Here is a 26,145-nt window from a genome sequence, read left to right on the forward strand (position 1 = left end):
ATACAGGCATGTAACTTTTAACACCCTCAATACCAGTAAACTACTTATGAATTACTTCTATCATTGTAATATAAGTTATAACGCAAAGAAGGCAAACATATGATGCAGTTTAGTACATATGAAAAGAACAGTGCTACCTGAATGTTATTTCCAACGTCAGGAAACAGGATTCGCTTTATTATTCTATTGGGGTGTCTGCTACGGAAGATTGTTCAAAATACCTAAGGATCTATTCACTGACATAAGTAAACACTTTTATTTACTCTTCTCATTACAAATATATCACTGAACAAGAGTTAAAGGTTTTTTCCGTCATTTTAAAACACCATAAATTTCACCTTTTAATTTGCGCCAATGTATTACAAAACCTTCATACAATGATTGCGTCTGTTTGTTTGTTTATTTGTTTGTTTGGCAACTAGAAGCAAATTTAATGCTTCAGCCTCATTAACCATGATACATTTAGCTGAGTCGTCAACCCCCGCAGGTAACCTGTCAAGCGATACGATTAGCGTTAACCACCAGCCTAGCTGCCCCATGTGCAATGTTTACGTCTTCTCCAGTTACAATGAGGTTGCTAGCGATCGCGATCACTCAATCAATACGTCCCACAATGTTCCCTGTATTATCTTTCAGCATTTGAAAAACTTTGATGCGGCCCACAATAGCCTCTTTTCATAACGCGCCCTGCTTCGCGCTGTGCCGTGCATAGATCGCATAAATATCCTACCCACAACCTGACGAGCACTTGCTAACAGCACCGGCGTTCCACCCTCCTGCGGTAAACTGTCCCCGCTACGAGAAAGGCATTGAAGCGAACTGGTTTCAATGCTGTATTATCCGAAGATTTACGCCGTTTATTATCGGTGTTGTCTGTTGGCAACACGGTTGTAGTATTGTAACAACGGCATTCGCGGATAAGTCAACACGACAACTTGAGAATCTGGCCACGGGGCAGTCGACAAGGCATCATGCCGACAGCGGATTGTTCCCGTCAACATGACGGAGGAGTTGATGACACCTCCAGTAAAATACATGTTAGTAATAGAGCGACTCCTCCGGGGCCTGCAGGAAACAGACATGGTCTTGTAAACGGCGACGCAGGAAATCTCCCAGATACCCAAATCTCTAACAAACCCGATTATGAAAACAAAGGCTCAAACGAGAACGTGTCTAAGACTGATTTAGGACGAATGTCTAGCAGTCCGGAAGCTACATCCAGCCCCAGTAAATCAACAGGTAGACGGCAGGTTAGTTTTGAGAAGGGTGATCCTAGGAAAGAGGTAGGCAAGGAAGAAGGGCAAGCCGATGCGATCTCGAAACAGGGTAACCAACAGAAGGCAGGGGACATCCCTGACTCGGGTTCCCAAACAGTTTACACTCTGCGGAATGAAGGCGAGATTGTAAACATCAGTACGACTGATCAACCTGGTACTGTAGGTGTCGAGGACGGGGAGGACGAGGAGGAGGAAGACGAATCGGAGGAGGATTCAGAGGAAGATTCAGAGGAGGAAACAGCATCTGAATCCGAGGCAGAAGAAGATACTATGGATGGCAAACACGATGGAGTTGTCAGTGGGGACAGTGGTATTGTGTTAACTGACGACCACAGACAGACTGATAGCCCAGTATTACAGCACGATCACCATCCACAGACGGATGGTGCGGCATCACAGCATGAAGAGCAACAGTCCTCTGCTAACTCTGAAGCTTCATCTCCCCAGCAACAGTCACCTGTACGGCAGCGTCGAGAAATAAACAAGGACTCCCAAGACCTACAGAATGCAGCCTCAGCTATTCATGTCATGCAAGACAACATCCAAGGATTACTGTGCCGTGCCAAGACAATTCTGGGAACATACCACACAGAGTTGTCAGAAAAGCCTCTCAAAGATTTCGTGCTCGAGAAAGAGGATTTTCATGACAACTTTGTCTCCATCGGCAAAATCTATTCAGAATGTGAACACGTGACGTCATCAATTAACAAACAGTTGAAGGAATTACGTCAAACTACGAATGAGATGTGCAGACTCATTAACCGGAAGTTCAGAGAGGAGGACCTCTCCTCATGGGTTGATTCAGAGGGTGATGAAGCTGAGAGAGGTAAGTTGCCCTTTACAGAGGTTGACTCTATAAAGCTTAGAATGGAATATTGTCTTTTCTAGTTAAACCATTATTTAAGAACGAAAGTGTTTGTTTGAGACTACAACATCCCAAGAGCACGAACAGTTGTCGTTGTTAAAAAGCTGGAGATCAGTTAATTGTTGTTAAACATATTCAGAAGATTTCTTTTTGGTAAATATTCATGTTTTCAGACTCATCGCTCATAACGAGTGGCATGAAAGCTTTCCTATATGTAAACTTATACTGAACGTTGTTCCATGTTTATAGTCAAAGTTAATGCTTAGTTCAAATGATTAGTGGGTGAACTCCGGAGAGAAACTGCGGATATTCCGAACATATTTCAACAGTTCTATTGTAAGCATGTTTTGCTCGAAATGGGGATTGCAGTGTTATATACTTTGTGTACATCAAGTATCGTAGCGTACTTGATGCTCCTCTTGTATTGAAACCAAGATAAGTCGAAACAATGCTGACGTTTCAAGTGATATACCGAAAAACGTGCATATCTACATGCTATGAGTAGCACGCAGTAGTGCCTCGCATTTGTGGCCTTTAATCCTTTACTTCCAATACTGTGAGAACAGCAAACACCTCGTCGGTGCACACATGAAGCATACCGATAACAATGAAATCGTGAACAGACTATACGATCTTAATATGGCCTTTAACTCTCTTACACATAGCCATTGCCGCTTTAACACAATGCCATAGAGAACAATAATTATGAGTTCCCCCTGGACCTGTGCATTCTTGGTTCCTGGCACCAAGCTCATGATTTAAGGCTGCCGCACCTTGTCGGCTTCTCAAGCCCCCATAACACGTCTTCTAACAAGACACTCGGAAGCAATATTTCAGCCGCTACCTTGGCAATCCGACCTTGCACCAAAACAAACACCACAGACGCAAGCAAATATAATTGGTTCAGATCACGAATCGTTCCACCTGTAAAACCCGAATCGGAATATGCTGGGTCAATACATGCCCATATTTCTGATCAGCGGGAGGCCAGGGAATCATATTCATTGCTTAATGGAGCTGGGGACAAAAGAAAACACCGGGTCTATCAAGTTTCAGAAAAGTACATACTCTACAGTAATACCTTAATGCACTACCACCCATGGTCGTAGACAGGCATAATGAGTGGGACAGACGTTTAGCCGGGTAGATTGACATGGAGAGTGAGTGTGGATTTACGCCTTTGAGCAATGTTCCAGTATAGTAAGAAATAGCCTTCACGTGTTCACATGTGAGGAAGCGAACGAATGTATTACGTGTGACCAGGGAACGCTTTAAGGTTGGACTCCATGACTATTCCTCTGCCTTATGTCATGAAGAAGAAGGACCACCTCTCATTTACTCATGAATATACTCAGTTGTATGATTATCAGTTCTAGTTGGAGTGAATGAAATAGGAATGAGATTGGGTGAGCACGTGCCGCTGTGAACAATATTTTATCTATACCACGGTAACTGGAAACATGTCTCGGATTGTCTCCTTACATAGATAAGTATCGCGTTAACTCTGGGATTCGAACCTTCAACCACTGTGTACTGACATAAACTATAACACTGCTAACACACTGGATCTCATTACACGTCTCACTCACCTGTAACTTTGAATCGTTCAGGAACACTGAATACAACGTTTCCATCATTATATACCCGGTCCGCCATGGTCACTAGGACTATTCAACCTCTATCTACTTTCAGAACACAGGCTATCGGCAACAGGTGTTTTTCACTTATTACTTCTGAATGTTGTTCATAGTTACAATCTTATGAGTTTCTTTAAGAAACCCTTTCTACCAAAAATAGTTTTGAATTATAATCGTACATGCAGCGAACGCGTGTTACGTAATACTTGAATTTATTCAGCCAGTGTATATCAAAAGGCCTATACTAACTGAAACAGATAAAAGAACCCACTGTGCCCCTTCACGAATCCCTGCTTGACATATCCAACTGCCTCGCCAGACGTGCATGTTCAACACAAGCGTATGCGGTTGCACAATAACCCTCTGAATAACATTGCCATTATCGTTACACGCTGTGTCCACACACTTTCACAAAAAGAACCTACAAAGCCTATTCACGTCTCTCCACCCGAACAACAAGATAAACCCTGAGTGATTCCATGTTTCTTGTGTTATTGACTTTAACGGCATATTATCAGTTGTGGTGTAGTAGTTCACGGCAACATAGATCATTCACGGAGTTGCGTCCCTTACAGATGCCAGAATCTGCGCGTAATTTCTCGTGTTTTAATCAGACTGTATCTTTGTGCGTTTTTAGCGAAATAACAAGCGTATATCACCTATGTCACTTTGGACCTGACTAAAACATTAACACGATACTTATCCATTAACTGAAACTCACTCGCCCCGACACTAACTCGCCCACTCGCTCACTCACTCACTCAACCCAGTCAGCCCTAAACTGATTCACACCCAAAAACGTACGGCAAGTGGCGTCAGTGACGTGTTGCAAACAAGCTGTTTCCCAAATCAGATTACCGTCATGCACATATAACTCGGAAATAGCTTTCTGTTCTTCTATTGTAAGTTAAAGATCCCTCGAACCAGTGGCTTAATGCCCCAACAGCAGTGTGGGATTTCACCAGAGGCACATAAGTAGATCAGAGGAAGTTGTTTAAATCAACAGTATTGTCCATATACTATAAGGAGGTTTATACGGCGGATTATCATCGGATAGTCAGTCTGCGTGTTTCAGCTAATCAGCTCAAGTGTACTTATGTTCCCCCATATGTAAGGCAGTAACGTGTCCCACATGCCGAAACTTGACCTGTAACTGAGTGAGTGACTATAGTTATACGTCGTTTTTAGCAATATTTCAGCAATATCACGGAATGGGGACACTGGATATGAGCTTCACAAATTGTACCTATGTGGGGAACAGAACCCGGGTTTTCGGAGTGACGAACACCTTAACCATTAGGCTTACCCACTTGGCTACCCCACCACTCCCTCCTGTGGCTGAATCGAGTGTCCTTGGGTGTTCCGTGTCTTGGGACCAGAGAGATCAGGAGCCGATGGCATTAGAAACATCAACACCATCAGGGTACAAATCCCCATTTAGTGGGCTTATGCTAACTTAGGGGACTGGGTACCATAGAATACATTGGGTGTAGCATCAAGAAATATTTTATGTTTCGTTATGAGTTTATCAATATCAACAAGTTGTTGGCTTTGTAAGGCTTTAAATGAAAGTGAGAGGTGTTATTCTTCAGTGTTACACACGTATGCGTTCAATAACTTACACTGTTTTAGTACGTTATTATGAACGAGTTACCAATGGATACAAAGAAAATCGGTTTAATTTACTATAGGCGACGTGTAACACTTGGGATGCTGCATTGACGCTGAGTGATCCAAGTATACATGGAGTGAATTTAGTTTTACGCCGCATTTAGCAATATTCCAGCAATGTCACGAAGGGGGACACCAGAAATGACATTCATGCGGGGAATAGAACCCGGGTCTTCGGCGTGACAAGCAGGCGCTTTAGCCGACACTAGTTATGGAAGAACAACAACAATATGTCCCGACAAATACTACTGTGTCCATCGTTAGTAGACTTAAATCTTTAAGACGGGTTTGATCACTCGTAAACAGTGTTTCAACAAGTCGATGTGATGATCGTTTGAACAAAATATATTTACGATATGCAAGTTAATTCTTTGACAAACATAGCTATATTCCGTTGTAAGTCAGTCGTTTTGTCTAAACTTTCCTTCAAGGACAACCGTGCTGACAGAACTGACACATCACAACTATACCAAACGCTCATGCCTTTCAACACTATCGGCCATATTTGTCAATATGTGGTTTTTCACTTGAGCACAAAAACAGAGTTAACGCCTAACTGTTATAACTCTACAAAGCTTAAGTCAAAACGACAGCGTGAGTAACGAGGGATAAATAACACCTATAGACGCGTTGTCTGAAAAGGCTTTTGACTCTAGCCTAGCAACGTCGAGTGTAGATGTCCGTCCTCTACCCAGTTATCGTCACAGATCCGTGGATAAAACACAGTAGGCACCAGTCTTCGTGGCTGTCAACAGCACCTTTTACCGATTTATGTCTGATAGAGAGGCTATAGTGCTTGACTCAAGTCCCTGTCTTTATTTCGTCTGAGGGTCTTAACTGTTTGAAAAGAATATGTTTTCCGATAAAAAAACAAAACAAATCCCAAAGGATCCATAAAAGCTTCAATTTCCAATGGTTTTCCTTCACGAGAGATGATTGTAAACGAGGATTTTCATGCGTGTTACTCGTTGCGAATGTGTCTATACTGAACAGTCATATCTTAAGGTCTGTTTTAGTCTACATTGGTGTGCAAGTATTCTGCAGGAGTGCCAGATTCAGTCTCGTGATTCATTGAGTCCAGACACACAAGTGTTGCAAGTATTCCTCCCAAGACAAAACCTCGAATACCATTAAGTTATCATGAATTCAGCGTAATGAATCACAGAAATATGTCGATTTAATGGTGTGCGTGTTGTGTCTTCATGAAGAACATAGATGTAGATACAGATTTGTAAACCTGTTCTATTACCTGCAAAATGCAAAATCAATATACCTTTTAGAAATCCACCAAATGGAGGAAATGAATAAAGCTATTACATTCAACCAAATGTGAGAGGAAATTTAATATAGACATTTCTAGTTTCAAATATATTTTAAAAAATACTTCTTCTTGTACCGTAGCTCAGATATAACAGTGACGCCTAAAACACATCGTAGGGTAGGATGACGTTATAAACGGTTATAGTTTTTTTATCGTAATCCCTACGAGGTGTTTGTAATGTGATTTTAACTATTTTGACTTAAACAACGGTTGAATGGTGCACAATAAACATCAAACCATCAGGATTGACATAAATTGACTACAGTCATTTGTATGGGGACATTAAATCATCACGGACAAAGAGTAGCATCGCTTCATGTACATTTATTAGAGAGAATAACAACAGCATTGCTCGGTATGTTCTTCAGAATGTTTTATTAAGACTTTGAAATTCATCTCAAGTTAGCATAAAGCACTGAGCGATCTGTACAGTGATTACAAAGCTTGGCAGTTCAAGAATGTCATGTAAAATCAATAAATTATCAAACCTGTTCAAACAACACGATAAAAGGATTCAATAAGAACGGGTTTGCTCAAGGGCGCCTATAGTATCCAGATATAATTAAATCTTTGTGATTCGTTATCTGCCCTCGGCAAACACAGACAAAAGACAGTTGAGTCTGGTGTCGTGTCAAGCTTGTAAAATATGCTTCACGTTCTGTTACATTTGAAGCAGTTTGAACCCGCCACAGCAACTAGTATGAGTATGTTGTACCTTGGCGTGAAGGGGGATGGAGGGTTGGAGGTGCAATGAACTTAAACACTGTGGAGTCTTGTTGTCCTTGTCGGAAGCAGGACCATGACACCAAGTCACTGCAAAAGATATATTTGTATTAATATTAAATTTGATATTCAAGTCGCTTGTTTGTTTGCAGATAATGGGATTGTATGTGTACATTTAGATTCATACATCAACTTCTATAAATGTGATTTGAGGTGATTGCGCCTTTGATCATTTGTGTTGGGAACCAATCATTGCATATTCTAGAGGGGAGTCCCCAATTATACACATGATGAACTCGTTTAACGTGAAGTGATAGAATATACAACGGACACGTTCACTGGAAAATTAGTATTGTTTAGATCGTAAAGCGTTTCGCCTTTCAAAGCAGCAACGGTTTATCCGTTCTCCTATACCTGAAATTCTATGGTCACAAAACAAAAGCATGTTACACTGACAACATTAACTCATTGCAATGTGTCATACACGCATGTTACATTAACTCATTGCAATGTGTCATACGCGCATGTTACATTAACTCATTGCAATGTGTCATACACGCATGTTACATTAACTCATTGCGATGTGTCATACACGCATGTTACATTAACTCATTGCAATGTGTCATACACGCATGTTACATTAACTCATTGCGATGTGTCATACACGCATGTTACATTAACTCATTGCGATGTGTCATACACGCATGTTACATTAACTCATTGCAATGTGTCATACACGCATGTTACATTAACTCATTGCAATGTGTCATACACGCATGTTACATTAACTCATTGCGATGTGTCATACACGCATGTTACATTAACTCATTGCAATGTGTCATACACGCATGTTACATTAACTCATTGCGATGTGTCATACACGCATGTTACATTAACTCATTGCAATGTGTCATACACGCATGTTACATTAACTCATTGCAATGTGTCATACACGCATGTCCCTCTATGACGTTATGTATTATATCTATATGCCTCGTAAACATTTCCAGGTAAATCATTCGGAACCTTGATGTTTGTTTACAGACTTTTCCATGTTATTACTAGCTTCTCTATCATTAAGTAATATGGCGGGTAAATACAAAGAATGTTCTTTATTATAAGAATGTTATTTACCATTGTGTTAGTTCAGCAAATGTTCCCCCGGTATTGTGACGAGCGGATGCTTTAAACAAGTAGGTTACCTCGCTGCTTTATGTATTACTTCTTACTTAATGATGTTTTATTATTTCCCCATTTCTCGTCATCAAAAGGATAATGTATTCCTACAAGTAAATGCACTTCTCATGTCCCTACAGAACGGTTTCCGGCCGCCTTAATGTTATTTATAATGATTCCACAAATTTTGATTACTTCCCTTTCCCATTAGACCAGAGTTGGGAGTAATATCATAACATCTTGCAGTATAATATAACCCACTGTTCTTTGTTCGTACACAGTTACTGCTTTTGTGAGGGAGCTGGGCGTGTTTTTTCTCAGCGCTACTGGCAGTGTCTGTATATGTAATGTCTGTATGTATTGAAATTATAGTATTATTTTGTTCATCGTTTTTTTCGAGGTTTAATGGTCTTAACAACCTCATTAACATTTTCAAAAGATCGTAAATGGTCTGACCACATTGATAATATTGTAAAAATATCTTCAAAAATGATACCCTCTCTACGTAAAGTCAAATATTTATTACCGCTCTGTTTATTCAATATAATTTATGTAATGTTCATAAGACCCCATTTCAAATATGCGTGTGAAGTATGGGGTTGGTGTGCTCAATACCAAGCAAATAGATAAGAACAACAGCAATTAGAGCCAGCAAGAATTGTAACAGGTTTACCCAAATACACTCATCATGAACATCTGTATTATGAAACTGATTGGGAATCTTTAGCAGAGCGTAGGAGAAAGCGAAAACTTTATCTTTTTCACAAAAACAGCATAACATGGCACCATCGTATCATAATGATCCTGTTCCTGGGAAGGTAGTGTCTGAAAGTAACTATAACCTTCGTAACTGACGATGTCTCGCTTCCCTTCTCACGATTAAAGTTTTCGTATAATTCGTATTTTCCACCCACTATTAGAATGTGGAATGAATTTCCAGCTGAAGTTAGAAGAAGCGTATCACTGAATTCTTTTAAATCTAATATTGTTGTAACACAAAACACAGCTCGCCAATACCTTCATTTTGGACCGAGAATCACTAATGTCACCCTTACAAAACTACGTTACATGTGTAGTCTACTGAATTACGACCTATTCCGTGCTGGTATGATCGATAATCCAAAATGTTCATGTGGATAAGTTTGTGAAAATTCTTATCATTACCTATTTGACTTCCAACTACATACTCAACAGAGATCTTCCATGATGGCTAATTTACGCAGTGTGACTAATGTTAATATAAACTCTGAGTTACTACTACGTGGCAATGCAGATCTGACTGATTGTGTCAATCAAAACATATTTAAAATTATTCAAACATATATTTGTCAATTAAAAAGATTTTCTTAATTTTTGCAGTTCCCCCACTCTTTCCCTTCTTTCTGTTCTTGTCTATCCATCTTGTATAATGAATGTAAATAATATTATGTAAATACTACGGAGAAAGTGTTCTATGTTGTATAACTTGTACCCAATCCTTTTCTCATGAATAAAATATGTTTAAAACAAACAACAAAACAAAACCCCATTGAGGGACAGAGTTGCATCCTTCTGAATGTTTAGATCGTTGGTTCGAATCCATGATTTTTGTGATTCCTCATTTGTCCGCACCATCGTCGTGTCTGATGGTTTCAACAAAGCCCTGCATCATCTGTGGCCCTCTTTAGTCGGTACCCTGAATTTATAGGTATGTTTGAACCCAAAAACCGTAAAAAAAACAATGGTAAAGCCTTCGTTAAGTGTTTGTATTGTTTTTTATCAGCTTTCGCTCGTACTCAGCTATCAAACTGTGTTTTCAGTTTAGCCAAGTGTTCTTCAGTCAACAAATAAACATTTTCTATGGAAGTGGCCATGAACCATCTTGAATGAAATGATCATTATTCATAATATGAAGTCTATCAAATATTTTTGTTGACGCTCCTCAGAGCTATTCCTGCCAAGCAGCAATCTTACACGACAAACCTCATAAGAGATTTTACCTTTTTCTACGTCTAATCAATCACATCAAGTTACAACTCTGAACGATCTACCATAAATGTCAAATTAACAAGCCAGGAAAAAACGGTATTGGGGATTATTTTCACTCGTTTGCAGAATTGTATGTAAGGAAAAAAGACCCCCGCGGAGTTCGGTCAATTGCATTGTGTGCCAGTTGAAAGTGAACAACCAGACATGAACACTAACAGTCTTGTCAGGGTTTGTAAACCGACAAATAGAATTCTGTATGGGCAGAAGCTATAATAGGGGGTTCAATACCTGCCATCAGGTCACACTCGGTATGGGTGTATTGCTTATATTAGTGTAACTAAAGGTAATGTTACTAATGCAAGCTTTTAAGCTCTTCACAGGTGTGGTTCATTGAGATAAATCACGTTATTAACGCTAAGGTAAATGTCCACTGGTCACGCGGATCTCGTGCGAGCACTTTAACGTTATGGAGGGTCATTCATAACTCCGGGATACATAAAACGTGTTTTGACTATAGCGATGTTTGCCTATAGTGTACGTAAAATATACACTCCAGGTCTTTCCATATGGAGTGTCTCGAGTAAAGGTGTAATGCGTGCAATAAATCTTTTCTCGATCATGAACCTTTACTTAATTTAGTTTTGTTTGAGCTATAAAAGCTTTGAGTTAATGCAGTTCGATTCCTAGAATTCAAAGTTCATGACAGTCACGCATTTGCATCATACACATGATTGCAAAAGTAGCTGATCACGTGCATGTATAGAAAGCCTGGCTTTGTAGTTTTCCATGTATTCTCCAACTGATCTTCCACCGCTTTCTGAGGCAACAACTATACGATTGTGCTACTTCAAGCCATTCTACATGACCGGAAGCACCAGTCAAGTCTGCAGCACCAGTAAATCTGGAAATTGCAAATAAAATAAGTTTTCAATTTTAGATTAAAAAATCAAAATAATCATATATAATCCACATATTTAAGTTTTCAGTACTCTTATAGAGAGGAGTAAGATTGGCATGTATGCCAATCATTTTCTGATACGTCGCATTGCTGCGAAAAACAATGTTGTTTTGGTATCATAAAAATATTGTGTATATGTATTTATGGCTTTACCTTTTGTCAATTAACTAAACATATTTAGATATAAGTTGGTCAGTCATGTATATATACCAATTGCGGACATTTATAAAGCACCTATTTCCACGCACTTGTGAATGCTCAAAATCATTACCCCTGATAATCCAAGCTCCTTGTTAGGCGCTAGAATGTTATAGTCGCATTACCTGACCCACCGGGTACCCATTCACTGCTCGGTGAACAGAGGCAAGTTATGATTAAGCCCCCTTGTCTGAGGTGAGACGACATGTGTCATGTGCGCTTCCTTATGGGGCAGGACTGAAGTCCTAGAAGCTCTCAGGCGTCAAGCTGCCAACACGGTCACCCATCCAAAGTCTGTCCACCACTACTTTGTGACCCATGCGCTATGGACAGGACCATACACCTCTACTGGTTTTAGAACAGCTCATTGGTTTCTACATTGTAACTTACGAGCACACGTCAAGAATCGTTACATACACTCAAGATAAAGTAAACCCATGTTTAGTTGCTTCATTACGTTATGTCTGACAAATGTTAATGTCAGTAACAATAAAACCATTTATATTAATGAAATTAGTAATTCAAACAAGGCACGATAAAGCCCCTAACCAATTAAATATCCAGCTCGCTACGAACACCCGGTATCCACACGCACAGATATGTACAGTTCTTGAGGATATAAACACTCCATTATTATTGCCCTCCAAGACTTTGATTAATTTTATTGCTTCTTAATGTGTCATTGAGAGAAAGGGAGAAGTGCTTTATTTCTTTGATTATACATACCCTCCAAAGATCAATGACATGTGATTGATACTCAGAATGCGTGGTTATATAGGGTATTGATAACCGATGAATTACAGCTCTCGAATACATTGGCCTCCATAGATCGCAGAATAACAGACAAATGCAATGTGTTGAATGACTCGCACACATCAATCATTTCTGAACACTTTACGTTAGGTTAGGCGGACATGCGGTGTTTAGAGTGTTATCCTTGTCTAATGTAACCAAGGACATAGTGGTCATCTACACACGTCATGTAATGGAACGAAACCTTTCCCATTTTAACAGGTATTGATTGATAGAACAATATAGTCTCTTGATCATTCCGTTAGTAGCAGAACGGGATATTAACACAATTACTGTAAACTAAACTTCGATCTAACTTATCAGGTAAACAACCATTCCTATTTTCACGAGATAAAATACCATATGTGGAGTTGAACTTTCATGGTAAGGTTCAAATTTTGCTACATATTTAGTGAAGTCTTCTTATAGAACACACACACATTTAGAGTAAGAGGCCAGCAAATAAATTCAACAACCTAGCTTCTGAGGCTTGCAATTAAAATTAAAGCCAAGGCCGCCGATAGTCTAGGCCATCTAAGTTGTTACCTCTGTGGTTTATAAATGCAATGTGAAGGTTAGTGTGACAATTTGGGTAAGCATTATGGCCTAAACCTGCAGGTCCGGATAAATGCAGATGAGTCTTGTGTTTCTCTATATTGTTGTGGCAATGATTTTGACCCTAAACGATGTCTTCCAATCGCCAGAATTCCGTCTCAGAGAGGAAAGGACGGCACAGGAAAAGGCTGTACTTGCAAAGGCTGCCGAAGCACGCGCAGCCCTAGCTAATGCAACGAGTGGTGTTGCGGAAACTCACGAGATCATTGCTCAGGCCGAGGCTGACGCAGCAGAGGCGGAAGCCACAGCCAAAAAGGCTCGAGCACATGCAGATGATGCTATCAGAACAGCCGAAGAAGCAAAACGAGCAGCGGAAGAGAAGAGAAAGGTGGAAGAAGAGGCAAGGAAAAAAGCTGAAGCGAAGGCAAAGATAAAAGCAGAGGAAGAACGGAAGAAGCATGAGGAAGAGGAGAAGAGGCTGGCAGAAGAAGCAAAGAAGAAAGGAACGTCTGTTGACGAAGAGAGACAGAGAGAAATGGCTGAGAGGGAGGCCAGAGAGGCAGAGAGAAAGAATCCGAAGAACTGGCCTCGATACATGTGAGCACCTTTGATAACGATCCAGTTCACACCACAAGAATCTATCAATACGTAATGGTCCTGGTCCATGTTCCCTTACTTTACAATACTGACCACAAATATGTTCCCTTGTTTTGAAGCACTGAAATAATGATTACAAAGGGGGTGTCCATCGGTGTGCCATGACAATCACTGACATAGACATTTTGATTCAGTAAGAGAAGAATGGAGTAAACTGAGGTTTAACGTGAAGATGAGTGTATCTCTACAGCCGCATGATTCCATACGTGTGTCTGACTGTAACCCTAACGAAGGGTTTACTGTACCGGCCCACAGAGATGCCCTTTAACATGGCTATGATACCTTGAGATATAATGTACCCTGGACTCAATTCTTGTCTTTCCCCTTGAATACTGAACGCTCGACAGGGTACAACAATTGCCACCTTTGAAAGTCTTTTGGTCGTAACGCCGATCTTGATGTGTATTAGTGGCCAGACGGTATGTCCACCTGTCCAGTAAGAAGAAAGGTGAATATATTTTGTATGATCAGTCTGCTGATCTTGTCTGTTCTAGGTTCCTTTGGCCCTTACCATTAAGCTAACGTCATCACTGCATGAGTTGTATGACTCCTTGTTTCATCAACAGATACAGTATTGACGGTGGTGACTTTGATCCCGGGGTTGGCTGTATCATTCGGGCAATACAGGGTAGTATGTCACGTGACGACGTGGAGGTGAAGCGACTGGACCAAATTTCCGGGGTTTTGTCATTGTATGAAAACGAAGAACTCATCAGCAACATTGTACATGTGCAACCAAACGACAAAGAGAAATCCTTCACGGTAAGAGTCTTACAATGTATACATTGTATTAGTGTAACGTTACAAGGAGCTATCAGAAATTAACGCACAACTTATCATACTTGCTAATCGGGCCAGTTGCCAGGTGGGTGCTAAACCTACCCTTGTTTGCCTTTATACTATCATATACCTTTTTGTGAATGAATGTGTTATCAAACGAGGAGATTGGAATGTGATCAAGAGCTTTTAGCTTTTTAACAAATGTCCCTTTTTACACTTGAACGTATTGTTTTGTGTAGTTTGAAGAACCAATTTCTCTTGCCATCCCTCATTGTGCCCCGAGATCTGGATTGGGCAGGGAACCGGTCATCAAGATGCTGCAGTCCAATGGACGCTGGACAGACTTGTCAACGAACGACGTGCATTTCGAGGACATAAAGGTAAAGACAATGTGGTGAAAGATATTGTGCAGATGTGCTTTGTTCCGTTTTAGCATTAGTCGATCCGTGTTATGCTAAGGCATAACTTAGTTATAGAGAGAATGTTAGATAAATCTTTTGATGGGGTGGAATCTTGTTGATTTGATGTAAGACATGACTAAGTGTGAATCGAATGGTCTCACTAATCGCTTATTAACATGAAACGTAGCCCGTGAAGATTCGACATAGAACTGGGCCCTTATTCTCGAAATGTTTGTACCCCTAAGAATTCGTAACTTTGATCGTAGCCAATATGTTAAGAATGGGCTTAAGAAGTTCGTAAGACTAAGAATGTTTCGAGAATAGCTAGACAGGTGTTCAGCAACCCATGCATGCCACAAAAGGCCACTATGCTTGTCGTAAAGAGGCGAGTAAAGGAATCGGAAAGTCGTTGCTCATGCCGTTGATCCCTGGATTGTCTGGTCCAGACTCGATTATTTACAGACCGCCGTCATATGGCTGGAATATTGCTGAGCGACTACAACTGAACTCGCCCACTCCCTATGCTGAAAAGTGAATGGGTGACTATTCTCAGAGGTGTGTCGATCTTTGCCCAATCCGTTTCTGCTTTTCTATCCAGACTTGGTACAATTCATGGTAGTGAAAGAAAAGTAACAATAAGAAGAGCAATAAAAGACATGAGTATATGCCTCATGGTAGCAGAAATGACCGAGTACACCTTCCGTGCACCGTTGAAGTATACAAATTAGTATCAGCTGACAAAGGGGTCAGGTTTTTTCATATGATGAAGGATGGAAGGTGTTTCAGCTGTAGCTTTATGACTGCATTGTGAAAAGCCTCAGCCTTGGAATGCATTAATTCTCAAATCCAGATAGAACGTTATATACATGTACACATATGTAACTCACGAACAAGATACAGTGAGTCTTTTGTGAATGTGTGCATGCTTCTACACAATAACAATCACATCTCCACTATTACATATTATATTGGTCATTACCACGGTAGGAAAATGCGAAATAGCACGTCAAACATGAAAACAATTTCTTTTCATTGCGTAACACATTGTATCTTTAATTATGTTACACCCTAATCTATTGTCAGCAGGTCTGAATTTGAAATTATCAACACACGCAAGGTAGGCATTGATCATCTGTGTTGGTGTTGACATTCTACTCGTATTCTGTAATTTACACGCGATTATACCATAGTTTCTAGGTCGTTGTGCAATTCACACAACCCTCATTACAGAGTCGCCGGGTAAGACGGCATAGTCAATACCTAATCAATGAAATCACTTACGGCTGGACACCGTGCACGATAGGCCTATCTCAATATTCGATATCTATAGCATGCGTGTATGATGAATTAAGTTTCTTGAAGTCAGCAGTGGGGATAATTTATATGTCTCTATACTGTTTAGTGAATATATCAGGACTCAGCTATAACAATTGATTCATTCCGTGAATGAAAACTGTTTATACTTAGTCATAACATATCTGAAGCTCACAAAGAATAAACCAAAGTGGAATTAAGGTCGTTGTGTTTATGTCTTACACATTTTACCTTGGATAGTAATACAAAAGAAATAACTCAATGTTTAGAGTTCCTGTTTGAACGGAGGCATTAGGCCGGTACAACATAACATACGGCATTCTGCCGTAGAGTAAGATACCACAATTTTCTGTTTCGTGTCAGTTAGTGGACGATGGCCTGTGAAATCCGGACCCCACGGTGTCACTCAAATATACGCTCTTATAAAAAAAACATAACGTTAAAGCATGTTCGTCGTCGATTTAGTAAGGAAATAACGCTTCACGGGACTGTAACTTGCCCAACGTTCTACCCAATAATGTGAGAGAATGAGTTTAGTTTTACGCCACTGTTATCAATATTCGAGCAATATCAGGGAGGGGGACACCAGAAATGGGCTTCGCACATTGTACCCATGTGAGGAATCGAACCCGGGTCTTAGGTGTGACGAGTGAACGATGTAACCACTAGGCTAGCCCACCGCCCCTAGCAAAAAAAAGTCATCATTACAGCATTACATCATGTACATATTGCATAGAACAGTAGGTGTTGGACGTATATATCACAGCATCATTAAACATGCAGTTTATATACGTATACATGCGCTTTCCGGTCATCTAGTATAATCGAGACAAATGTTCATATTCATTTCAGGAATTCATTCTAGTATTTGATGCTAACAGACAATATCAAACGTGACATAATCGTGGTGCACGTACATTTTCAGGAGCTGCGTTTCGTTGAGGCAAGGTTAAAGCGGTTTGGTACATTCGCCGTCATCTACAAGATCAAGAAGGATACGATGACGTTCACGAAGAAAGGGGGAAAGGTGACTTCCTCGGTTGACTCCCGAGTCACCTTCACGGCCAAGCAGATGTGTTTCAAGCAGAATGCCAGTTTCACCCTCGAGGTTAGTGTGCCATGCAGACCTTGAAGCAAATATATCCAGAAAATCCATATAAGTCAAGTCTAGAATATGTGACAAGTCTAGATTTCCACTTTTTTCTGAAAATGATGAAAGTCTCAGAATTCCTTTTTGTTCACGATTATTAGAATAAACTGTTTTATTTTGTAAAATGTGTTCATTTCAATTTCTTGAATGTTATTTGTTTGATCACAGGTTGTCCAGAATGTCTGGTTAAGGGTATAACAAGAAAGAAGATTCCTTATAAATGCACGAGAAATTGTACATTGTGTTTAGATCTGTTTACAGGTAACCGAAGTATCACTTTCATGGAAACATGATGTGCGTACTATTTTTCAGCATTATATTCAGGGATGTGTTTCTTACGTTGAGATACACAATCACGCTAGAGATTGAAAAGTTGTTCCTTGAAGGTCCTTGTTCCACAACTCCAAATTAGCCAAAACTACTTCACAAGAGAAAGTACACACGTAATGTGTTGAGATTTTGTTTTTTAAATCAAAATTTTTACTTTATTCCACGCACAATAATGACAAAAATATCTGTGGTGTTTTGGCAACACGTCTACTATGTTTTTGAGCTCAAAGTCACAATCGAGACATCTCTCACTTTCACCCCATAAAAAAAGCAAGAAAAAACCCAAGGTGTGTAAACACGAAGCACACGTGGTCTCACCTTAGGCAAGTGAGTTTGTTCAAAATTGCCTCTGATCACCCAGCAGAAAATGCGTCCCCGGGGAGATAAGTCATGCGACTGTAACCTCACGCCTCACCGGCAGCTTAGGTTATCCCGGGTAATAATGAACTGTGCGCTATCGGCATGCTGTAGTGTGGTTATAGCGCAAAATAAATATACTTATGAATTATTAATTAAAAATTGTAATTAATTAATTAATTAATTGAGCATGTCACTATCAAATGCATGAATAAAGAAATGGGAGTTAAGCCCACGGTACCTATTTAATTACTCTTTGAATGAAGTGATCACCGAATCTTTGAGATCAAGATTTAGCAGTTGCAGTAGCAGTACCAAACAAAATGCTTAACTGTTTCAGGTTCAGTCAGTGGACATATCATTAGTTTCGGATCTCCGCAAGAAGAGGCCGGAGTGTTCACTGTTCCTTGCATCGAGTCCCATTATCAAGCTCGGAAGTCTTCTTAAGAAGTTTCAAAAACCACTCACAGTCACCCTTCCTGTTCCGCCGAACCCCTCAAGGCTCAAGAGGCCTGGGACAAGTGTAAACAGGGAAGAGACAACGAACAAAACGGACATTCGTCCGGCCACTGCCAAGCCAGGGGTCCTCTTTACCAAGAAGGAAGGTTAGTTAGACTGATATGGAATTTTGTGATGATTTGAAAGCAAAGTGACCAGCTCCAGTGTTATGTTATTGTGTGATAAATGTTTTGGCAAACTATATAATTTTGTGACATTGTGTCCAGGGTACTGGCATCTTTGCTAAGGCGCTCTATTTAACATGCAGAATTATGTGCTAGCCAAACAAGAGCCACCAAGCAGTGTTACTGAAGCATTACCCAAATAACAGACTAAAACACTGACTGACTGAGTTTAGTTTTACGCCACACTCGGCAGTATTCCAGCTATATGGCGGCGGTCTGTGCATGATCAAGTCTGGACCAGACAATGCAGTGATCAACAGCATAAGCATCGACCTGCGCAAATGGGAACCGATGACATGTGTCAGCCAAGTCAGCGAGCCTGACCACCCGATCCCGTTAGTCGCCTCTTAAGACGAGCATAGTTCAAAGGGTTTTTTTCGCTGCACACACATTACACGTTCGTTATTCTGAACGTTTACGCATTGCTTTGCAGAGGAAACACCGGCGGACGGTCTCCATCTTGTGCAGTATCTCTCTGACGGTACATGGGTGAAGGTCACCGATGTCACATTAGTTCAGGCCAAGAATAAAGACATTGTAACCTTTGATATCAACAAATTGTACGAAAGGTAGGCGCCTGCCATCAACCAAAGAAACGTTGTAAGGTCTGTTTTTGGATAACATTGTTTTATAGCACCTGTTCGTCCCATATGACAGGGTTACAATGTGCATACATTACGTTCAACCGCAACCGTTACTGTTGCAGGTTCTCAATAATTAGAACTAAGCTTGAAGCGACAAACACACAAGTAGAACAGATGGTCACTATCCTCAATGAAGCAATTCCGCAGAGGACTATCCAGCTGTTCCTTCGCCAGCACAGTGAGAACCTCAATGAGATCATCATATCCTGTTCCAATGTGTCTCGCGTGGAGAGGTCACTACGAAAGCTGGAAGACGAAGGTTTCGAGGAGGGACCACCTCTCAGCAAGGAAATAAGTGTGAAAGAAGGCCAAATCTTTAATCTCAAGTTCAGGGGAAACCTCAAACCAGAAACAGATGATTTCAAGCACCAGTTTGTCTTCAATTCACACATACCGTGTAGAGTGGATTTCGCTGTTGAAACCGTGGATACGTTTGCACAGAAAGGTTTTGACAGCTACCGTGGATTTGCTCAGTTGTTCACGGAAGGTCTCGTGCCCCAAACACTTCCTCCAGCAGACGACAACAATAACAGAGAGTCAAAGCGTGGGAATACTCAAAAACCTCAACCACGTGTTGTCATGGTTATAGGAGAAGTCCTAATCTCAGAGTTACTTATGACAATACCAAAGGTATGATAATCAAAATGATGAAACATGGTAAAGAGTAATTGTTCGTTTACAACCAAGGTGTTTAAAAAGTAAAATATATTTTAAAATAAAACAATAAACAGTGTGTATCTGCTGATTTGAAAGTAATATGTAGATACTCTTTCAGCCAGAGCCAGAACCACCGAAGCGTTTGTTAACAGCACCTTTATCGAATGCATCAGAAGGTAACCACAACAATTTTAATCGTTTGTAATCACACTCGTAGTTAATCCATCACGATGACATTTTGAGGGACTCCTACAACAATTTAGTGTTTGTGTCGCGAACCAGTTACAGTCTGAGACGTTTTTCCGTCATTGAATCATTGTCAGGAATTGCAGCAGCGGTATATATTGGTGTGTATATGACTCATTCGTCTTAGTGGAATAGTTTCGAATATTCCAAAGGGGTAGAGACTTTTTACAGCAGTTTTACTAACAAGTACAGATAATTTTGCTCCCACCCTAAAGCCAGTAAGGTGACATGAGTTACCTCCCTTTGGCTTACAGGTCCCGTTGATCACGAACTGCTGTTTCACCTCGCACGAGAACTTGGGGATGAGTGGAAAAGGTTAGCCCAGTACCTTAATGTCAGGAGGATGCGTATTCAGGCCATCTTGAGACAGAATGTCAACAATGACAACACAAGCAAGGTCTACGACATGCTGACGACGTGGTCGAAGCGATTGCCGCGAGCGGTCGACAGGGTACGTGCAGTTAATTACGATTGTCAGCAAACGGTGGCCTGTTTCATTCACACCCAGTCATACGGATGATTGATGTAGGATAGCCTAGTGGTTAAAGCGTTCGCTCGTCACGCCGAAGATCCTGGTTGGATTTCACAGGTGGGTTCAATATGTGAAGTCCATGACGGGTGTCTCCCGCCGTGATATTGCTCAAGTATTGCTAAAAGCGCCCTAAACCATCCTCTCTCACTCACTCGAATACTTATAGCATGGCATACAGGACAGCACCTTGCTATAACAGCGATTCAACATTATAGCTGGAGCATAGCAGGCTTAGATGTACAAGGCGCCGCATTTCGTTCAGTTTCGCCATGTGATTGTGGGGTTGAATCCTGGCTCGATCCTACTGTCTTCATAGGTTTGTCACTATGTCAGACCCTTTTCCGTGCTCGCGGATTTCACCAGTTTGAATATGTGTACGACTTGCGTCACATCTGGCATCCCACATGAAGCTGATACGCCGTGATATTGCTGGAATATCACGAAATTGTGATATTGCATATCCCTGTTTAATGGTCGGTAGTACACCCAGTGGTGTGCAAGCTCAATTCTCTCACAACCGTCACTTTTAAGTGAGTGAGTGAGTTTAGTTTATTGCAGCACTCAGCAGTATTCCAGCTGTATGGCGGCGGTCTCTAAATAATCGAGTCTGGACCAGACAATCCAGTGATCAGCAACATGAGCATCGATCTGCGCAATCGGGAACCGATGACATGTGTCAACCAGGTCAGCGAGTCTGACCACCCGATCCCGTTAGTCGCCTCTTGCGACAAGCATAGTCGCCTTTTATGACAAGCATGGGTTGCTTAAGGCCTATTCTACCCAGGGACCTTCACATGTCTTCACTTTTAGGAGTGAGTGATGTTACTTTTACGCTGCACTCAGCAATATTTAAGCGGCGGTCTGTAAATAATTGAGTCTGGACCAGGCAATCCAGTGATCAACAGCATGAGCTTCAGTGTGCACAACTGGAAACCGATGACGTGTCAACCAAGTCAGCGAGCCTCACCACCCGATCCCGTTAGCCTTTTACGACAAGAATAGTCGCCTTTTATGGCAAACATGGGTTGCTGAATGCCTATTCTAAATCGTACCTTCACATGTCTTCACTTAAGAAGATACGAAAACGTGGGTCACCATTTTTAAGGTAAGTGAGTGACTGAGTTTGGTTTTACGCCGCATTATTCAACAGAATATCATGGAACCGGTCACCAGAAATGGACTTTACACTGTGACGAGCGAACGCTTAACTGCTAGGCTACCTTGCCGCCCGGGGATACTGAGTTATTTTTCTGATGAATATGTTCATAAGTTAAATGATGGAGTCCAATCATTTCTGCACATGCTTAGTGTAAGTCAATTAAAACAATAATGGCCGAGAACGCGAAACACATTTCACCCAGAAATATGTCGCCTTGTTACATTTGGTTACAAAAACATGTATCAGTTAAAATGGCATAATGATAGAAATGCAACAATTAATCAAAAACGGCTCCTTGTCTCATTGCGATGTTGTTATGTTCAAACTTTTGGGCGACCATGCAAGGGCGATACCTCAACGATATACAAACTACGACTCCACAGGAAATACAGACTCCGATATTCTCGCACAGCAAGCGCGAGAATATCGGACGTGTCCTGACGCCGATTCAAGAGCCGGTTCGATTCATCTTAAATGCTACTAATTGAATGACCGGCTTATTGCTGATAAACGTGGCGACATTCCACATTTGCATAAAGAAAATATTATGTTTCATATTTTCATGCCTTAATACAGGATCTGAATTTCGAAGGATCCGGTGACACATTGATCGTTGGAAATATTAAAGAGTCCCAAATATCCCGTGTGTTACACATTAGAATATGAAAAGAATTAGGACTGTTCAAGTTCTTCCTTCCGTCTTATCAATAGATTGTAATACAACTTTCACGTGAAAACATTTACTTCCTCCTTGGAAAGTGTTTTGTTTGTCGCTATGTTTGTTTCTATAGGGACGCTGTCCATACTAGACGAGTCGGCTAAGGCGTCGCAATTAGCTGTCAGAGTTCCGTCCCTTGGGGACGCAAGAACGCTTCCATTGTAGAAACCCGGATGTTTCTTGATTTATCAGTACTACACCCGTGTCGTCTTTTACACCACAGGTTGCGCAGCATAGCAAATATGACCAGTTTTCTTACACGCGAAGCGAGAGCAAAGATTGGCAGCGTATTTCCCTCGCTTCGGATCGAAAAATATTTTTCAGGTCAAAATAAAATATCGCCACCGTCAAAGGTGCACATTTCCAACTGTGGTTACACAAAGTGAAAAAAAAACAAGACTTGAGTTGCTCCGGGATTTGCTCCAAATAAACCTGGTACGGCTTTATGTGAGTGCAATACTGTTCAAAACGGTCTTCAACAAAACCCAGTTGGTAGGAGGCAGGGTATAGTGTCAGCAGTTGGGGAAGAGTTGTGCCACTCTGGATATGTCACCTACATATAGAGGGCCGGCAGAAGCGGCATACATGCAATATTGTGCTTCAATGTTGAAACATGTACCAAACCCTCATTTCAGTGAATTCTGCTTGCCTTGCACCAATGACCACCTAATAGCCATTTACTATGTTAGACAGTTAGGCGTATGAATCTGTATGCTTGCACATGGAAATTGATACGTGATCCTTTTGCTGTGCAGGTGGAGATATTGTACCATGCCCTCATGTCTGTTGGCCGAGGAGACCTGGCAGCGGAACTCAGAGACAGGAAAATAGAGTTCAAACGTCAACGATCTTTTAGTGCTAGAGGTAGGTAATCGATTTCTTTTACATTTCCAGATGTAATTACATTCAGAGAAACACGAATTAGAAGCTGTACAACTGAACAATCCAATCCACAATCAATGTAGTACTTCTTTAGGACAGTACCCATTAATTAGAACCTCTCCCAAACCATAGTAAAAGCGACGATATATTTTCCATAACCATATGGATTTTCTTAAAGAGGTTTAGAACAATTTAAGTATATTTTTACTGCATCATATGTGCACTATACCATGATCATGGTCCCAGTTGTTAACTGAAAGGTGAGCGCATCCTGTCAAGCGTCATACAAAGGTTACTCAATTATTTACCTGACAATATACGGGAACACATGGTACATACGAAATTTCCTACATTTTTGTTACTGATTTGATCCAATTTGGAAACGTTTTGAAAATCACAGCTCAACATACACAAACAGTTTCATCTGAAAGTCCGCACATCCAACATAACCATTCAAACTGCCATAACGGGTTTGGTTTTCTTTGATCAGATTCCTACCTTCGGAAGGCGTTTGTGAAGATAGCGCGAGATCAGAGCTTGATTGTGAACTGGAAGCACTTTGCGAGGCGGTTGGGTGTGAGCGAGTCGGATATGGTGGATATTGAAAGGAGTCGTCCCACTAGCCAGGACCGGTGCTACTCCATCCTGCAGCTCTGGCGTGAACAGAACGGGGACAACGCCACCCTAACCACACTCTCACATAAACTCAGAGTCTGTAGATACCGACAACTTGCTAGTAAGGAAACAGACTTCCACATTACAAACCTCGTCCTCTTTTTATGGTCCTTATCTGGTTGAAATGTCTTGTTGTCGTACTCACATTCATGTTAATCATATAATCGATTCCACAAACTCCCATCTGCATCATAGTGTCATAGTGTCATCATAGCATTTCAGCAATTGCAGGCCCTAAGCCACATTCAACGCCTAATCGCCTGTCCTTCTTTGTGATGTTATGGCCTTGGGTCGTAAATGAAGCATTTCCAAAGTCTGCCCCCTCCCCCTCTCCCTCTCCCTCTCCCTCTCTCTCTCCATTTTGGTTTTTAATCTAAGTAAGTGTAATTTTTACTTTGAAAAATTGAAAAATTACATCTAATCAGGGAGACTGAGCGTGAATCTAGTTAACTGTGAGTACTGAGGGAGTCAACTTGGAGTAGTGCTAAATGCGGCTTTGAACCCACTAATTTCAACCATTAGTTTTCACTGTTATAATTGTACTCACAAGTGCTGTAGGTTTGAGCAATCATTTAGTATTCTTAATGTCAGTGTTTGTTTCTGTCAACAGGAGACATTGAATCCATTTCCTAGACGGTCGAGACTGCGAAGGGGACCATCAATCTGCACCACAAGCAATGAATATGAAATATTTGGTTCATCATCGTGCGTATTCAGGAGAACTATATCCTGGTAGTCATTGTCGTTAATGTTAGAGGAAGTCAGGGCCCATCCGTACAGTCACGATAGTCCTTGTATATTTGAACTGTTTTTTTATTAGCACCCCATGACTAGGTTATTTTTAACTGTTGCAATACCATGAGGTCATTTTGTTAAGTTAAATGTGTCGGTATTAGACCTGTACATTGGTTTAAAGATATTTTCATACTTTAGTGATTAGTAAAAACCTGAATGGTCAGAGCGTAGAAGTATTCACTTGCAATAGCCCTCCCACAAACTTAAAGCAGTGCACGCGATTGTACCAATAGCATACCACTGTGATAAAAGTGCCCACTAGCTTTTCAATAGACTGTCAGATGATATTCGTGCTTTATCTGTGATATATAATACTTGCCACATTTTTACATGGTTCATATTTAACTTTAGCAAATAGAAAGCTGACCGTTCGCATATAGTGTCCAAGGTATTCGGCAATCTATTGATATCTTTATACTTATTTACTCAGTAGTACTGTACGTAAATGTATATACTGTTATAATTTGTACACAAGATCAGATATTCTGATATTCTGTTGCATTCCATTTGCCAAATGAGTGTCCAGTATTTGTAGATTGACTTAATATGTACTGTTTTACATTTGTTTGATCATATAGATAACCATGCACATGCATACAGGTACTGCAATAAACTGTTACCCGTTTCGGTAAGAAGTCTGTGTTATATTACCTCACGCTCTAGTCAGTGTAACAACCATGTATGAGTGACCTAGTTATGGTAATCTCGCTTTGAACAACTTTCAGTAATAATAGCACGAGGTGGAGTGAATGAGTGAGTGAGTTTAGTTTTATACTACTTTTAGCACTATTCCAGCAATATCACGGCAGGGGACACCACAAACAGGCTTCACACATGTTGGGAATCGAATCCGGGTCTTCGGCGTGACTATTAGGCAACCTTACGCCCTCATCAGGATTTGGAAGCTTCATGTGGGAGGAAAATGAACCAATATTTTTTTTTCTTAAATTCCATAAATGTTTTTAATTATAATTTGATTACAATAGCAAGCTGACACGAAATCTTAAATTAAATATATGCAAAG

The 26,145-nt window shown here is 40.7% G+C and overlaps 1 protein-coding gene across 1 annotated transcript; it reads left to right on the forward strand.

Moving 5' to 3' along the window:
- Window positions 1-933: 933 nt before the first annotated feature.
- Window positions 934-25,753, forward strand: LOC137287323 (uncharacterized). Its single transcript, XM_067819568.1, has 13 exons — window positions 934-2,103; window positions 13,291-13,738; window positions 14,365-14,560; window positions 14,818-14,958; window positions 17,219-17,401; window positions 18,471-18,735; window positions 19,247-19,382; window positions 19,520-20,087; window positions 20,233-20,290; window positions 20,615-20,811; window positions 23,525-23,633; window positions 24,142-24,387; window positions 24,937-25,753. Exons 1-13 carry the CDS (start codon window positions 972-974, stop codon window positions 24,957-24,959), a joined length of 3,702 nt encoding a protein of 1,233 aa, XP_067675669.1. The 5' UTR covers window positions 934-971; the 3' UTR covers window positions 24,960-25,753.
- The last annotated feature ends 392 nt before the right edge of the window (window positions 25,754-26,145 follow it).

The sequence above is a fragment of the Haliotis asinina genome, chromosome 6 (assembly GCF_037392515.1).
Source record: "Haliotis asinina isolate JCU_RB_2024 chromosome 6, JCU_Hal_asi_v2, whole genome shotgun sequence".
Taxonomy (NCBI): domain Eukaryota; kingdom Metazoa; phylum Mollusca; class Gastropoda; order Lepetellida; family Haliotidae; genus Haliotis; species Haliotis asinina.

What these genes read in the sequence shown, in the direction of transcription:
- LOC137287323 (XM_067819568.1), top strand. Translation starts at nt 972, where the DNA reads ATGCCGACAGCGGATTGTTCCCGTCAACATGACGGAGGAGTTGATGAC. An exon ending in CCTCTTTACCAAGAAGGAAG is followed by an intron (nt 18,736 to 19,246) that starts GTTAGTTAGACT and finishes ATTGCTTTGCAG; the next exon opens with AGGAAACACCGGCGGACGGT. An exon ending in TACTTATGACAATACCAAAG is followed by an intron (nt 20,088 to 20,232) that starts GTATGATAATCA and finishes ATACTCTTTCAG; the next exon opens with CCAGAGCCAGAACCACCGAA.